Source organism: Parus major, chromosome 1A, assembly GCF_001522545.3.
Source record: "Parus major isolate Abel chromosome 1A, Parus_major1.1, whole genome shotgun sequence".
Lineage (NCBI taxonomy): Eukaryota > Metazoa > Chordata > Aves > Passeriformes > Paridae > Parus > Parus major.
This window is the reverse complement of record NC_031773.1, coordinates 47,053,445-47,069,629: the sequence shown is the minus strand read 5'-3', so window position 1 is coordinate 47,069,629 and position 16,185 is coordinate 47,053,445. Positions and strand designations below refer to the sequence as shown.

General features: G+C 48.1%; 2 protein-coding genes across 3 annotated transcripts in view; one reads left to right on the top strand and one right to left on the bottom strand.

Annotated features, from left to right (window-relative positions):
* Positions 1-437: 437 nt before the first annotated feature.
* CENPM (centromere protein M) lies at positions 438-7,429 on the bottom strand. Its single transcript, XM_015626903.3, has 6 exons — positions 7,310-7,429; positions 7,026-7,105; positions 4,387-4,485; positions 3,276-3,355; positions 2,185-2,276; positions 438-1,432 (listed from the first exon to the last, which is right to left on the bottom strand). Exons 1-6 carry the CDS (start codon positions 7,364-7,366, stop codon positions 1,307-1,309), a joined length of 534 nt encoding a protein of 177 aa, XP_015482389.1. The 5' UTR covers positions 7,367-7,429; the 3' UTR covers positions 438-1,306.
* A 6,707-nt stretch (positions 7,430-14,136) lies between these two features.
* The window catches only part of LOC107204147, a 4,621-nt gene continuing 2,572 nt past the window's right edge, over positions 14,137-16,185 (top strand). The window contains exon 1 of one of the 2 annotated variants that reach the window (XM_033514759.1): positions 14,137-14,534. In XM_033514759.1, coding sequence (XP_033370650.1) covers positions 14,152-14,534 — 383 coding nt within the window. In that variant the 5' untranslated portion in view covers positions 14,137-14,151. The remainder of the gene's footprint in view (positions 14,535-16,185) is intronic. The other variant, XR_004497669.1, reaches the window with a different exon arrangement.

Below are 16,185 nucleotides of genomic sequence, written 5' to 3'. Positions count from 1 at the left end.
TGATTAAGCCTGCAGTGCTGCTTTCTGCTTTTCCTGTTCACAGACAGATGTCAGAAACAAGCTAACCGAAACAGTGCACACAGCTAGAGCTCTGCACCTAGGAACATTAAAGCAGACTAGGGATTAAATAAATTAAACTAGAGGGGAGCTTAACACATTCTCTCTAAGCTTCATTCCTACCTGGCATGCAATTCTGGGCAAGAAACATCCCAGTGTTTCAAAAAGCACTATTGTGGCAGGTGGCTGAACTCAATGAACAGAAAGGGCTGTATTTGAAAAGCTTTTGCCACCACCACATGGTTGAAGCCACGAGTGCAGCAAAACAAGTAACTGAGAGTTCAAGCTGCAAGCAAGGACCGGCCTACCAGGGCAAACTGGGGCAAGTGTTCGCAGGTTTTAGAGCCCGTGCCACATCGCTAATAAAGAGCACACAACTATTACATATTAGTTATTTTATTAAATTAGAACTCTCAAACCTTAATGGCTTGCAGTAAGCACAAGGCACAACTTACTGCTGGTCAGAACCTGTTAGTAAAGGGATTATACACAGCATATGCCAATCCAGCTGAGACAACCTGTTTTCTGTGTGCTGCTGTGGTCTGGTCTGCTGGGTTTGCACCTCTGGTCAGCCCCAGAGGCTGCATTACTGGGGCTGTCTTGTAACAAGTGCAGTATTTTTCTTTGAGGATCTAAATGAAAGCTAAAGTGCTTGACTGATTATCTTCTTTAGTCTCTTCCTTCCCAATTAGGTACCAGGCATGGAAATAGTGAGTCCTTTGTTGGGCAGATGCTCACACAGCTGGATCATTAACTGCCAAGTGCAGTCCATCTAGAAGCTGCAGGCCAGCCTTCCTTCCCCTTTCTTCTCCTGGTGGACAGACAAAACCTGGCAGCAAGGTTTCACATTAGACTAAGGTGCTGCCTTTCAACTGAAAGAAAGCTGGAGCTTGCTGCCTCTTCTCTGGTACTTTGGAGACAGTAGCCTTAGTAGTTCTTTCAATATTCTCTCAGAAAATCATGTAGCTCTTGGCAACCAGCCAAGTGAAAAAAAACTCAAACTTGATCATGAAATGGGATTCAGATGTAATAATGGATAGGAATCCCCAATTCAAACTGCCCTCCCTATCTGTTATCCACTGAATAGGAATCAAACTTTTCTTGAGAGGTAAGCAACTAGGAATAGTTCTGGATAAGTAGTCATGACAAGTCGCACAAAAAAGCTTCCCAATGTGATTCCAACTGCAGCAGCTAGAATGCCTGACATGAAAAAACCTGATGAATGCATCTGAAGTATCACAATGAGAAGCTAATCAACATCAGATTTCCTCATCAGTGAGACGAAGGACAAGGCAGAAACTCCTGGTATGTGACCAGCACAGATCTGTAATATTCGCACAAGTCGTTGAGCAGTAGCAACTCGAACCCCTTCCAACTGGAAACAAAATGGAGACATTATTTCATCAGTATAAAAGAAGAAAAACAACAGTAAGCTTTGATGAAATAAAGAACCAGAACAGGCATCAAGTGGCTAACTACAGATAACCCCAAACAGGCCCATTTCCTTCCCTAATGTTATGGAAGGTACAGGGTTGCCAGCTGAAGTGCTGAAGGGCTTGCCAAAGGCATGGATTCTACCTGCTGGTAGGGAAGCAGTCTCTGAGGATGCAGTGACAAGTACACAGAAAAGTGAAGTGTGTTGCTGCTGAATGCCAAACACTCCCTCCAGCTTTTCAGACCAAGCAGGTAATTGGAAAGAGTGGCATATCAGATGGCAAAATGGTCAGTGAAACCACAAAGTTTGACTGACACAAAACATTACATGGGCAAGGGAGTCACATGGCAAATAACAGCTCAGGGGCTCCCAGGAAGAGAAAATGCAGCAGGAAACAAGTGTATAGAGGCTTTGCATATCAGGGATGTTTTTTGTTAGCTTAGGCTTGGCTTCATGAGGTTTTGAAGTAGCACAGGAAGGACCACCAGATTACTAGAAGACTCATTTCAAGGGCAGCCAGACTCCTGTACCTCTACTGTTCTTGCAGACAGATTCTTGTCTCTGACACTAATGAAAGCCAGTAACACATGTATTTATTGTTACATGTATTTATTGCTAATATAATAATGTTTCTAACAATCACAGAGCAGTGGAATTCAGCAATCCCTTGAGATGTCAAATAAGCACCTTACCTCCAGCTCACAGAACAGCACAGGACTGCAGTAAGCTTCTCCTAGTTTACAGACTGCATTCGTATCAATGCTGCAAGCATTCACCCTGCCAACTAAAAAAATGTTTTCCTACATTACAAACCTCATAATCAGTGAAGAGAAGTTGTAGGAAATTCCACATCCACAGAACAATCCAGAGCTAATTTTGAGAGCAAAGTAGAAGGTAAGGCAACAGTGAGCAGTGCAAACAGAACAGTACAAGTTTTGAAATGGAATTAGCACAGAAGTCTTTCATAATGCTAACAGCAGGAATAGTACTACATCACTCTTCATGTAACATTAACATTCTGCATAAGAGATCAGCACACCATCAGCGAGGAAGAGTCTTCCACTCACTTAACAAATGTCCTCCTGGCTCATATGGTATCACAGAATGGTCTGGTCTCCAAGGAATTCACATCATCAAGAGAGCCATAACACAAGACAATGCTAAGACTCCTCTACCTCAGAATTAGGCCTCCTGACCCCCAAACTCCAGGGGGACAGCACCCATGTTCCAACACTGAGCAGTACAGTGCTCCAGTTCCTCAGAGCTGAAGCAGGGAGGGTACACAGGAAAGCACTGGGAGTCAGAAGGATTTGAGGCACAACAGGGCCAGACAGTACACAGCAGGGATACCAGTCTTGTATTAAGACTATGCTTCATAGTTTTGTATCTCATCCATTTAGATTCACTTTATTACCACAGTATCATATGCTTCTCACTGCTCATTAAGATTATCATTATGACAGATCTGCAAGAGCAGATAGAACAGACTTCTAGAGTGCCACACATACACAAAAAAATCAATAACACAAATCATGTTCAGGGATTAGGGACAGAGAAGTTAAGTCTAAATGGCACAAATAAAAAGGAGAGAGCAAGTGAGCATGAGAGAACTTTGTTTTATCTAGGAAAACAATAAAAAAATGGCAGAGGAATTCAGAAATAATTTAAAGTTTCAGCAAAGCCACTAGTTTCCTTTAGTTTGTTTCAAGTTAAGTTAGTGCCCTGTTTTAAAATCAACATTAAGTTGTGCTGCTTGAAGAGAAGGAAGAGGTGCCATACATACCCCCAGTGATAAGAAAGCACACTTTCCCCAGGAAGAAGCTGGCATCCACATAAGCTAGGGAAGTTTCAACATTCTTCAAGCTGTCAGAAAAGTACAGACAATCTAGTTAGACAGGGAGGTTAAACTAGTGCAGCATAAGGACAACAGGAATAATTTTCAGAAGCACAATTAGAAAACCAATGATGTTAACATCTGCTGATTTGTGAGCTCGCAAAGTTCTGCTTTATGCTAAAAGCATGACATCAGAGACCTCTGTAATACCCACAGCTGTTTAATAACCCATAACATATCCTTTCTACTCAAGACTCAACAGTTAGAGTTAGTTTGAACAGTGTCCTCCATGATTTACAGACACTAAGCATCTGAATTCATTAATATCCAATGAAACTTCAGCACCACTTTGGCTCTTTCAGGAAGCGCTTGCCCACACATTTCTGCAGCACCATCTGTGCTGTAAGTATGCAGCTGGGCCTGTCATTTTTGGTAAATGAGAGCCCAGGATCATCAGTCACAAGTTAAGTAAGTACTAAAATGCTGACTTCTGTGCCTTAGCAAGTCTTTACTTGTGGCCTGGGGAAACAAGTATCATTTCTACAAAGGGGAGCACAAGATGATAGAAAAAGGATCAATCCCTGCAGACCTTTCTCTTTTGCCTAGAGACATCTGTAGTGCTGATCCCACTTGACCAGGGTTATCAGTGAACTGAGGACACAGACACTTGCTGGTTTTTGGGCAGCGCTGCCCAGCGCACATCAGACTCCTGCATATCACAGAACTTCACAGCACCACCAGCACTTCCATCTAATTCTACAGGCAGCATCTTTCCAAAGCTCAGTCCCTACTGTCACATATCCAGATCCAGAAATAAATTCTGCCTTCTCTGCTACGGCAACTTAGTGCACAACAGCCATGTTATTGGACAGAGCAGTTCAGTCCTAATCCGCTGCTGGAGGCCAGAAAGCCACTGCATATATTACTGAGTTCTTCTACCATAGCAAGTCTTGGGTTTGAAACCGACTATGCAGCAATTCCAACACGGTAAAAATGTAGATTTAACCATCAAACCAAGAAAGAATATTAGTCCCCCCTCATTTTTTTGCCCTTCTTTTACCTGTACTTGCTCTTGATGTCAATCATAAACACAATCAGGTCTATCCTGGGCCGAAGATGATCCCTCTCTGAAGGTAAGGGGAGGGATCTAGCAAGGTGACTGAAAGATAAAAAAATTGCCACTTTAACCAAATAGCTTGACAAAACAGTATCCACTTACCCATAATCCCATAACCACTGCAGTTCACCCTGTAGCAAGTTACCAGGAAGCCTACTAATAACTAAATACGTGGGCATTTAAGAGACACTGTGATTGTTTAAGTGGTACTCTCATATCTTAGGCCCACTCATAGTTGCTGACAGGCACAATGGTAATTGCTAGACAAGGCTGGTCATAATGGGACACTTATTAGAGCATAACAAGGCTCACAGAAACATTTTCTCCGTGCAGATCTGTATGACAAATCATTCCATTTAATTGTTACAAAGAGTCCTTTCTAACAAAAACCCCAATTCTTTACTGGAATATTTTGCTGCCAAGTTTTAGTTAAAATGCATCAGTGCTTTTCTGTCACATTGCAGAGACACTGCTCATATGCTCACACAGGAGAGGTGACCTTTCCAGGTACAGATGAACCTTAAACCACAAATCTGTCACTAGGACAGCTTTATAGGTTAAGTTATAACTCAAAAAGAGCTTCTATTATATCACTACCCCTTCTTTTAACCCTTTCACTATGTCAGGAGCTACTAGGTTAGTTTAGGCGTCCTTCTACACAGTACCACCACTGCTAATTAGACCTGTTGGAAGAAATACAGGGTGGGGATTTTTGCATCTCTTCCCACTAAAAAGGCCAAACAACCACAAGCAACTAACAACAGAAAACAAACAAACAAACCAACCAAAAACTCAGCCAAAAAAGATTTCAGCAGTACATAACTGGATCTTCTGCAGTGAAGAACATTATCAGCACTGCATTTTTGGAAGATCACCTTAATTTAAACTGGGCAAACAAACATCCAAGAAGTTCAATCACTCACAATCCACTTCCTCTCTGGAAGCCAAGGAACACTGATTCTGGTCTTCTTGGGGAATATTACTTCTAGCAATTCGGTCTCAAGGACTTAACAGTTTTCTCCAGCAGCCACAGACCATGGTACACATTCCCTTCTATTAATCCTATGTAGTTTTTAGTTTTATTTGCTAGTCTCCATGTACAGGTGTTTTGTTTCTTCCATTTATGGAAGATACGATTTAACAAAAACAATCTGAAATTAGCAAATGAGATGAGCAAAGGGAGCTTGAAAGATACACTGCAACACAAACCAGCTTATTAATTTAAGGTGAAGTTTAGGGAGACTGATGAAAGTATCAGATCTCATTGTTTAGGGGGAAGAAAAAAGCGACCCAGAAAAGCACTGCATTATTTGGAATTCTGCTATATTTAAACCAATGTGACTAGATGATGTCAGCAGTCTCCAGATATGCACTGCAGAAGCCTCCCCCACCCCGCAATAAGAAACACAAAAAACCCAAACCCTGTAATTCTTTGCCCAACAGCTGTACCTGGCAGGTAGACCTGTCAGATTAGATATCATATTTGTTTGTAATGTGTATAATCCCAAAGTAACGCAGTGGGGGGTGGGGAAACCCCACGGACTTTGCTTTCCTGGCAAAATTTACACAGGGATGTATGTTGCTCTGTAGTAAGAGCACACAATTCTGTGCCTTTGGGCAGTAACCCAGCTGTAGTACCAGCAGCCATCTAGTTATGGCACTCCACAGCTCAGCAGAGGCTGCAGGTTTCACATAGAAAATGGGGTAATTCATTTACTATTAGTTAGCACAGACATCCAAGATGCCACAATCAGAGCACTACAGTCACTCTAATTAGCCAGCAGAACAGTAGCTCAGGTTGCTTTTACTGCATAGCCATGGATTACAGCAGCAAAATAACACAAACACCTTCTGAAGAGCTGACTAAACTCATTTGGTCTTGGCAAGAGAGCTGTCAAGGACATTTTATTGTAAAAAGTTAGTTAATCAAGCTTTTAAGACAGGACATGTCATGTGGCTAAAGCTGAAATTCCAAGCGCATCTTAATAGCTCGAGGAGGAAAAGCACGTGTGTGCATACAAACCAGAAAATAGCTACAAAGAGATCCAAAGCAATGGACATCTTCCAGAAACACTTGTTCACCTGCAAGTACTTGTAAGCATTGTACCTGTCCCATTTTATCCCAAGATGTTTAATTTCTGTCTTTCAGGCAGGGGAGAAAAAATGTGTTGTTCTCACACCTTTCCAATTTAGTAATCCAACATCTGTACAACGTGCAAAAGACAAGGGTGTGTGCATGGTGAACGTGGGAAATGCTTCCCCCACGCCCCGTTTCCAATCATGCCCAAACCGCCTGCCCTGAGGACAGAGGGGTTTGCCCGCTGCAGATGCGCTCACATCTGGGCAGTGGTGCTCTCTGGCGTTCGCAAGAGAGAAGTCTCTCTCTGAACCGTGCGCTCTACAGCTCCCACTCGGGGATGGAACCTGCGTTTTTAACCAACTTCGGTGCATCATGAATCTGAAGCGGAAGCTTTCTGTGAATTCGCGTCACAGCCGCTGGTCTGCAGCTCTTGGACCAGGTGGCAGCGGGCCCCGTACGGGCCCGGGGCCACAGGCGGCGCATCCCGCTCCCCACCACTCACATGCTGATGTTGAAGTCCTTCTTCTCCTGGAGGATCGCCTCCGCCAGCTTCTGCTGGAGCGCCTCGTCCGTGCCCACGAGCTGCGGGCAGAGGCGAGAGCGCGGTCAGCCACAGCCGCCGCCGGCCGCACCAATCGGCCCCGGACAGGCAGTGCCACCGGGGCGGGGCCGGCGCGCAGGAAAGGCCCGGGACGGGCTGGCCCCCACAGCGAGGCCGGGCTGGGGAAAGGGAAGGAGAAGGGGTGTCGGGGCCGGGCTGCGGAGCTGCGTCCCCGCCGGACCTACCAGGAGGACGCCGGAGTTGAGCATCGGGAGCTTGTCCAAGGGCCGGAGCACCGCCATCCTCGCGGGAGACGGCGCCGCCCGCCGGAATTCAAACGGCAGCCGCGCTCCGCCTTGCGCTGACGTTAGCGCTGGGGCGGGGCCTGATGGGCGGGGCGGGCGGGGCGCGCGCGGTTACCGACGGGCGGCAGGGGGCGCGGCGGGGCCCGGCCATCGCCTCACGGGATATCCCGGCCCGGGAGGGAGCCGCATCGCGTCCAGCTCCTGGCCCTGCACAGGAGTCACACCACGGGCCCCAGGAGCGCCAGGGGTCACACCGTGTGCCTGACAACGTCGTCCAAACGCCTCTTGAACTCTGTCAGGCTTGGTGCTGTGACCACTTCCCTCAGGAGCCTGTTGCTGTGCCTGAGCGCTGTCTAAGTGAAGAAAGTTTTTCTAATACCCAGCCTAAATCTCCCCTGACACTGCTTCAGGTCATTGTCCTGGGTCTTTTCGCAGATGGCAGAGAGACCAGTGCCTGCCCCTGGACTTTCCCTCACGAGGAAGTTGTGGAGTGCAGTGATGCAGGAGTACAGTGTGAGGCCCCTTTGAGCGCTCAGGTACCACATGGAGTGACAGACCACCAAGGACGGCAAATCACCATAAAACCCTGCAAAGCAGCGCTATTCCTGTGGCATCCCCGTGTCTAGGGATCTGCTGGGCCTGAGGCACTCGCAGGCAATACTGGAGGGATGCTGAGAGGAGGAACTGGCCTTGCTTTGGTTGTGCAGGGGGATCACGAATAGCCATTAGCTTCTGGGAAGCAGAGCCCTTATTTCCAGGGCTGTGCTGCTCCCTGGCCCTTGCCATGAGCTGTTGTTCTTTTGCTTGCTCAAGACTGAACAATAGTGAAGGCTTCAGTAAAATTCCACTGCCTCCTTACATTGCAGTTTATAATGTGAACTAATGCATGGAATCATAGGATCGTTAGATTGAAAAGACCTCTAAGATCGTTGAGTCCAACCATTAACCCAACACTGCCATGTTCAAAATAACCATGTCCCCACATGCCACACCTTTTCAAACACTTCAGAGATGGTAACTCCAACACACACTTGGGCAGCCTGTTCTACTTCCTGACCACTATTTCAGTGCAGAAATGTTTCCTAATATCCAATGGAAACCACCCCTGGAGCAACTTGTGGCTGTTTCCTCTTATCCTAGTGCTTGTTATCTGTGAGTAGAGACCGACCTCCACCGGCTACAGCCTCCCTTTGGGGAGCTGTAGAGAGCAATAGTGTCTCCCCTGAGCCTTGTTTTTTCCAGGCTAAACAACTCCAGCTCCCTCAGCTGCTCTTCACAACATTTGCGCTCTGGACACGTCATCAGCTCCTTCTCTGCCCTTCTATGTACATGCTCCAGCACCCCAATGTCTTTCTTGTAGTGAGGGCCCCAAAAGCTGTGGCCTCACCGGTACCAAGTATGAGGGAAAAATGTTAACATAGTTAATACACTTCCATACTATAAATACTGCTTGATAACATAGCTTGGGAAGGGAATTTCCCTACCACTGTGTGGCAGTAGCAACTGGCTTTGCACACTGAGTTATTCTGTGCAAGGTTTTGCAGCAGCTCCAGCAGGCTCAGCCTCCATCCTGCCCCTTCCTGGGTGCGTTTCCCTTCACCCCTCAATCTGGTCAGCCCCTCCTCAGCCCTGTGCTCCCCTGCCTGTGATACAGGCCCGTGATACAGAAGCACTGCAGTAACAGAGATAGGCTCAGATTTTCCCATTCCGAGGTCAGAGCAGGAGGATGACATGCAGCTATGTAAAACCTCGGAGGGTCCAGTGTACCTCAGTGGCCTGTGGTCCACCTTGCTGCATCTCCTGATCTTTGCCTCAGCCCTGAGTTTGGCTCCACCTTTGTGTGGAAGGGGGTCCACATGAGGTCCAATGGGTTCTCCATTCTGCTGCCTGCTGGTGCTGGCTTTCCCTGCCCTTTCAACCAGGATACCTGCAAATGGCAGGAGATGTGCTGTTGCAGTCAGGGGAGGAAGAGAACTGCAGGAGAAAGAATACACATCTGCATCTCTGCAACAATCTGGAGAGGGGAGGCAAAGGGGAGAGAGACAGGGTTAACGAAAGCTGACATCACGTGGCCACTGTGGCGTTTTTGATCTTGACAAAGGCAGACGGTTTCCCTCATTGCCAGCATGAGACAAATTACAGGTGAAGCAGAAGAGATTGCAAGATATTTCTGGCTGTTTTTGAGTTTGGTGGGGGGAAGGGAGGATGAATTCAGGGCAGACGTGTCCTAAAGATGGGAGACAAGCAGATGCAATAAAATAACAAAAGCCGGCTCCCAGGCTGGGGGGATGTAGAGAGCAAATAGAACAATGTTCCTTTTGGGCTGCTGAAGGTGTGGAAAAATGTTAAAAGCTCTTGCACCCACCTAAAAGGGGTTTGTCCTCTTTCTGCCCCCTGTTGCCTGCTCTCTGGCCCCACTGAAGGGCCTGGGTGGCTTTAGTGTCTGGTCAGGGACATGGTTGCTGTGCCCTGCTGCTGCAGGCTTCCGTCTTCTCACCATGCTGGTGTCTGTTGACATTCAGTGGATCCAGATGAGCTACCACTCATCCCACAGTTAGAAAATTATTTTTCATGGTAGAGGACATTATAAGGAAATGGAGGTTTGGGTTGGCAATGTGGCTGCAACTCTTGCCTAGATTTGGAGGTTGGCAAGGAGAGGAAGGGAGAGGGATGAGATGTGGTTGGTGTTGGAGACCAGGGTGTATTTTACATATCCCTGTGTGACTGTGTCAGGTTGTTTCACCTCTTTTTGCTCCATTTCCAGTTTGCAAAGTGGGAATAATGAGTTGATCTCTGCTTCTGAGTGGTGCAGGAGAGCTGAGACAGGTGTCAGTGCACTGGCCCAGAGTGTAAGCAGAAGGAACAAGAGCGGGGCATGATATGGAAGGAGAGAGCTCCTGATTTTACTCTGTGGGCCATTGTACATTTCTCTGATAGCACAAACCATTCCACAGATGGGCAGAGGTGTATTGCAGCCAGCATGAAGATGCTGCCAAAAAAATCACAATTAACAGCAGCAAGACTTGGCCTGGCCATCACCAGTGGTTGCTCGGAATGGGTCAGCTGCTACTGCAGCAGGAGTACACCAGCCAGTACAAAAAATGTTAAAAAGCACACCTAGTCCTCATGTATCCATGGCCAGTTTTCTATATGATTCATCCAGTGCCTGCATCTCAAGATATTTTCTCTCAGATTTTTCTCTTGGTTCTTCCTGAGCAGCCTTCGGAGCAAAGAGACAAGCTTCAGAGGTGGTCTAGAGAAGATCATGGTCCCAGTTGTCTTAGTGACTGCTCCCAGCTCCTGAGAGTTCAGTATGAATTCTATGAGATGTCACCTGCTTATGCTTTATTGGCTCCAGGCTGACCTCTCATCATCCCTCCTGGGAAGCCTGCAAGATAGAACTCGTGTGTATTTGATTGCACATGTTCTCTCATTAATAGACAAAAATTATATCATTTGCAGCAAGTGCAAATTATTAGAGAAATTAATGACATTTTCACATATGTTGCTGGCAATTTCTGCTTCCTTTGGCAAAGGCTCTTCACAGCTATTTTTAGACCCAAAGTAAGTCAGCTTTTTTCATTCTGCTCTTTAATTTAACTCACTATACATATTTCCTTAGTTTTTGATCAACTCAGCAAAGCTTCTCTACTGGGTTTCCTTTTCTGAAGCTGCATTAGTACCCAGAAGGTGAGTTAGTCTGCTTTCCCACCAGACTATCCCCAACTGATGCCCTGCCGTGCATCCCATGTGCCTTCTGCCTCCTGCAGCAGCTCCCTCACCTCCAGCAGCTGAGCAGGGAAGCATTTCTGTGACCCTTGCTGAAGTTTTGTCCTCTACTGCAGACCTTGGGAAAGGCAAGTTTGATAAACTCCATCTTCTCCCATGCTTCTCTTTACATTGAGAAAGTAATATTGGGAGATTGGTGTTGCTTTAAAGACATGCATTGACCTGGGTCTGGTCATCTCAGAAGATGCTGATAAAAGGCTAAAGGACACTAAAGAACAGTGAAAAAACTTGTTAAGGAAGACTGGAATAACACTTAACCAGGCCTGGGATTAAGCTGAGCTCAGTCCTTGCTTATGCTGTGATTTACAGGCATGCTACATACAGGAAGTATGTGCCCAAGGTTGCCTGACTATCTCCTTTTTTTTGTTCCCAGCCAAGGCTTTTGTCTTTTGTTTTGAGAAGGGTTTCATGATCTCTGGTCTGGCTAGGTGGCCCTCTCACATCAAACCTGACTCCATGTTCGCCTTCATCACGCAGGTGAATTTGTGGTTGCCCAGAAATACGGATGCAGTCAGAGGCTTGGTGATAGGCAGGTGTCCTGGGATGAACGGCTTTGAGGGGCTCAGTGTATGCACAGACACTCAGAGGCTTCCTCCAAGCCAGGTGAAGGGGGCTGGAAGGCCCCAAGGCATCAGGCAGAATGATATGCACAAGATTATGCCTGGAAGACCTGAGTGGCACACAGCAGCCTCATCTGAGGTGAAAGCTGAACTGCAGCTGAACTGTTTCCATGCAGATTGAGCTGTACTGGCACATCAATGCCTGGAGCTGTCTCAAAGCTTCAGTTCTTGTTGGAAACCAAAGGATGTGACAGCACCTGAGCGCCCTGTCACAGGCAGCAAGCAGCTGTGTCAGAGGCATAGGGTCTTCAAGCGTTTCCCAGCTCCAGCAGCACAAAGCCCCATGTCTTTTTCTTGCTGCAAGGGTGCATCCAAGGGTGCTTCAGACTTCTCTGGGGGGACTCCTGCTTGAAGCAAGTGAGGCTGCCATGTCATGACCTTGCCCACTGCTGTGGTGATGGCTGCAGAAAGATGTGATCACCATTCCTTGTCATGTGCTCCCAGTGTTTGCATGGCAGAGAAGCGAGCCAGAGGAGAAAATGACCTCGTGAGTCAAAACTATTGCTGTTCTGGGGTTTTGGCTGCCTGAGCAGCATGCTGGCATTAAGCCTGAGCTTAAACCTGGGAACAAGTTGAAGACTGACAAACACACATTGGCTCTGATGTGCCCCTGAGGTGACCTAGAACAGAGAGTTGGGACAGTTGGCTTGGGGCAATGGGAGGAGCTTACACCCTGTGGCATGAAGATGCCTGGCCTGGCAGGCTCTACTGGGTGCCTGTAGCTTCACCACTGACCAGACACCTGGATAAATGAATAGTCTCCTACCTTGTGCCAGCAACCACTGATCTCCCACTCAATTTCTTTGCACACCTGGAAAGGGGTTTTCCTTTTGCCCTCTCAAATGGACTGTCTTTGCCTGTCCTTAACATTTGCTCTGAGGATGCAATAAACAATATCCTTCCAAAGTTATTTTTAAAAATCTTTTTCTCCAAGCCACAGGTTTCTCTCCTAGTATGGTCAAAACTGTGAGGCTTGTGTCCACCTCCTGCAGTGGGATTAGTGAAGCAGTTACTGTGCCGATGGTCAAGGTGAGTGTCATGTCTGAACTTCACTGAGGTTAAAATTAAGGCACGATTACAGGCTCCACAATGGCAATCATCTGGAGTGCCCACCTTACTGGGGCAAACCAAGAAGCAGATAGCTAAACCTAATGGATCTGATGCTCCATGCAGATATCCTGCTAGGTATGGAGGGCTTGCAAGGTCTATACTCAATGTTTCTAAGCTGTTATGAAGTTACATCAAGAAGTGAGGCTCAGGAGGACCAAAAGAGGATGAAGAGGAAATCACAGAGCGTAGCAGTCAGCTCCCACAGCTCCATCACAGCCTGTCTGTGCACTGGTGGATGAAACCCTGGCACAGACCCTTACTGTGCATTACCCTTGGAGCTGGCAAGCACACATGGGCTCTGTCACCATCCACAGGTTGGCTTGGAGAGAGGATTAACTCATTTGTGCCTGAGACATAACCTACTGGGAAGTAGTACCTCAAATCTCACACCTTCTAGAGTGTAGCAGTCACAAATTTGGGCCTCATACATTTCAGTAGATACTAGTAATCCTGAAAACCTTTACAATAACTCACTGGGGCACATCTGCAGGGCCGTAAGTGTCAAAAACTAAGTGGGTGGAGCTAGACAGCACAGACAGGAGAGCAGGCAGTTCTTCAGGCTGGAGCCAGTTGTTTGATTGATTTTGCTAAAACTTTTTTGTGTTAAACAATTTCTAGGTCATGGTGAAAATTTCACTTTGTGGGGGAAAAAAAAAAACCAACAAACCAAACAACAAAAAAACTCCATTATGAAAAACCCAAACCGGTGGGTTTGCATGTTCCTATTTTTGTGCTGCTGAAAAGCTGAAAATGTTTAAACAAAACATCTCTTTAGCAGCAGCAATGACAGAACTGGGTAAATGGATTCAGGAAAAAGGTGTTTCAGTGAAAACAAGAATAGTACTTCAGACAGTTTTTCTGTTTCCTGATGTAAGATTCTTTTGGTCAAAGTGTTGATTTAATTTTACATAAAAGCCTTGAAGGGAGTGATAACCTCCCTGCCTCTTCCACCTTTCTCTCTCTCTCTCTGCCTCCCATCCACGGATGAAAAACCACCAGCCCCCAGTCCCTGGGCTGCACACGCCGGTAAATCTGTGGAGCCTGAACTTTCTGTCCATCTCCATCAGCTCGAGCTCACACACGTTTGCCCCAGCGTTTCTCCTCCTCCGGGCTGCAGCCGAGCTGCGGATGATGCGGGAGGACGGAGAGCATCCCGCGGCCAGCTCACCCGTGGCTCTGACCCGGGTACCATGTGCGGGTGAACTGGGGAGGCTCGTCGCCATAGCAACCACTGCTAAAATGCTCCCCGCTCCCCGCGCTGGGATGCAATCCGTGGCAGACAGTCGTTCTTGCGTGTGTGGGGGAAGGCCGGCTGTGGGGTACCCCGGGGAGGCTGGAGCGGGGCTGACATTGCCGGGAAGGCGGTGGGGGAAGCCCCCGGGAATCCCGGTGGGCAATGAGGCCACGCTGCTGGCTCCTTGTCCTTCCCCCGCCCGCCGCAGCTGCTCCCGCCATCCCTCCCTCCCTCCCTGCCTTCCTCCCGCCCATCCGCGCCTGTCGCCTCCCGCTGTCGCTCAGCTCTCCCGGCGGGGTCCCTTCTCCCTGGCACCTCCTGGTCGGGAAAGGAGCCTGACTCATCCCGGCTGGGACCCGGCAGGTGCCAGAGGGAGCAGTCTCATCCCGTCGCCCTGCACCCGTGGAAGAAGGTAGGTGGCAGGTGGCAGGGCAGGTAGCGGTGCTTGCTGGGGATGCGGTGCATGGGAGCGAGGTCACGTCTGGGTCCCCAGCCAGCGGCAGCTCCGTGCCCCAAGCTGCAGGTGCCCCAAGGTGCCCAGGTCCGGGGGAATCTTCTGCGGTCAGGGTAAGCCCACGGCTTGTAACGCTGCAACCTGGGTTGTGCTCCCAGCCATGCACACGGGAGGGTTCTGTGCCCAAATTCTCCTGTGTTCGGGAGTGCTGCTCCCAGCCTCCCCCAAGCAGTTTTGGCCCCGCCGCTTGCAACATGCTCCCTGGGGCTCCTGTCACAAGTGTACCCACGGCATCTCGGGGGCAGTGGGAGGTGGCATAGAGGATCCACGGGTGACATTGAAGACAAGAGGCTGGAGTGAGGTGTAGCACGGGTTTAGAAGGGGTCAGACAGCTTATCTATATGAGACACGCTTTTGGATGGAAGACCAAGGACTCTTTCGTGTCTTTGGGGGGACATGGATGTCCCACTGCAAAATGAGGTGCTGAAGATCAGCTGGTCCAGCAAGATTAAGGCACATTTAATATCTGCAGAACTGCTCCAGAAAAAGCTTCAGAAAGCTAACGTCTTTAAATGAAACTCCCTCTTTTCAGTATTTGCAGCCAAAATCTGCTCACCCGTCTGACAGAAGCAAGTTGGTTCTCCAGGCCAGCCCTGCAGAGGCTGGAGGGGGGCTGTGACACCTCAGCCAGCGCTCGGCTGGGCCGTGATGAGGACTCTTCGTTGAGGGGGCGGGGACGGGTGAGCAGCGTGGGGACACAGCAGGAGAATAGGGCTGCATAGCAAGTAGACTGAAGAACAGGCTGCTGGCAAGGAGCTAGAAAATGCTGGCTCTACTAGTGATGGAGGAAGGATGAATTGGGAAGTGTGTAGGGCTGCTTTTTATTGCAGTGCTTTTTTGGATGGCAGCTTCGCTCACACATTTGGAAAGTGGATGATCAGGGAATGAAGTTATTGGCTTTCCTCCCATCAGCCTGAGATCCAAGCTGAACTCACCTTCACAGTGTCCCTAACCCTGCCCATTGCTCTTGCAGCCAGGGACAGATACCAGCTGCTGAGATACCTCTGAAAAAGGGGTTTGCAGCAGCCTGAGCTTCCCAGGATGTCTGCAGCTGCAGCTGGGGGGTGCAGGGGGTGCAGAGGAGCTACTTTTGCAGAGCATGTAGGAAAGCTGTGCTGAGGGGTTTCTGGCCCAGAGTTCAGACCCAACTGTGGTTGTGGAAGGGAAGTTTGTGCCTAATTCCTTACATGATCCCTTAAAGTACGATAAGGGAAGCCTCATAGCTCCTCACAAAACCTCTGTGATGTTGTTGCAAGTTATGATGGAAGTTTTTCTCAGCAGTTGCTCATCTGAGGTAGGCACAGGCAGCCACGAAGAGGCAGCAGCAGTGCCCAGAACAGATCCATGCCAATAAGTGGGAGGAAATCAGGTGTTTTCTGCAGTTTCTTTCTTATGGTAATAAGAATTGCAGTTTGTTTCAGATCTTGCCCTGTGACAAAGGACTTACTGTTACACACCCTCTTGGGACAAGAGGTGTCCAGAAGATAAATGCTGCTGGGCACATTGAAAACAACTGATGGCTGTGGTATATAAAATAAAAATTAAAATA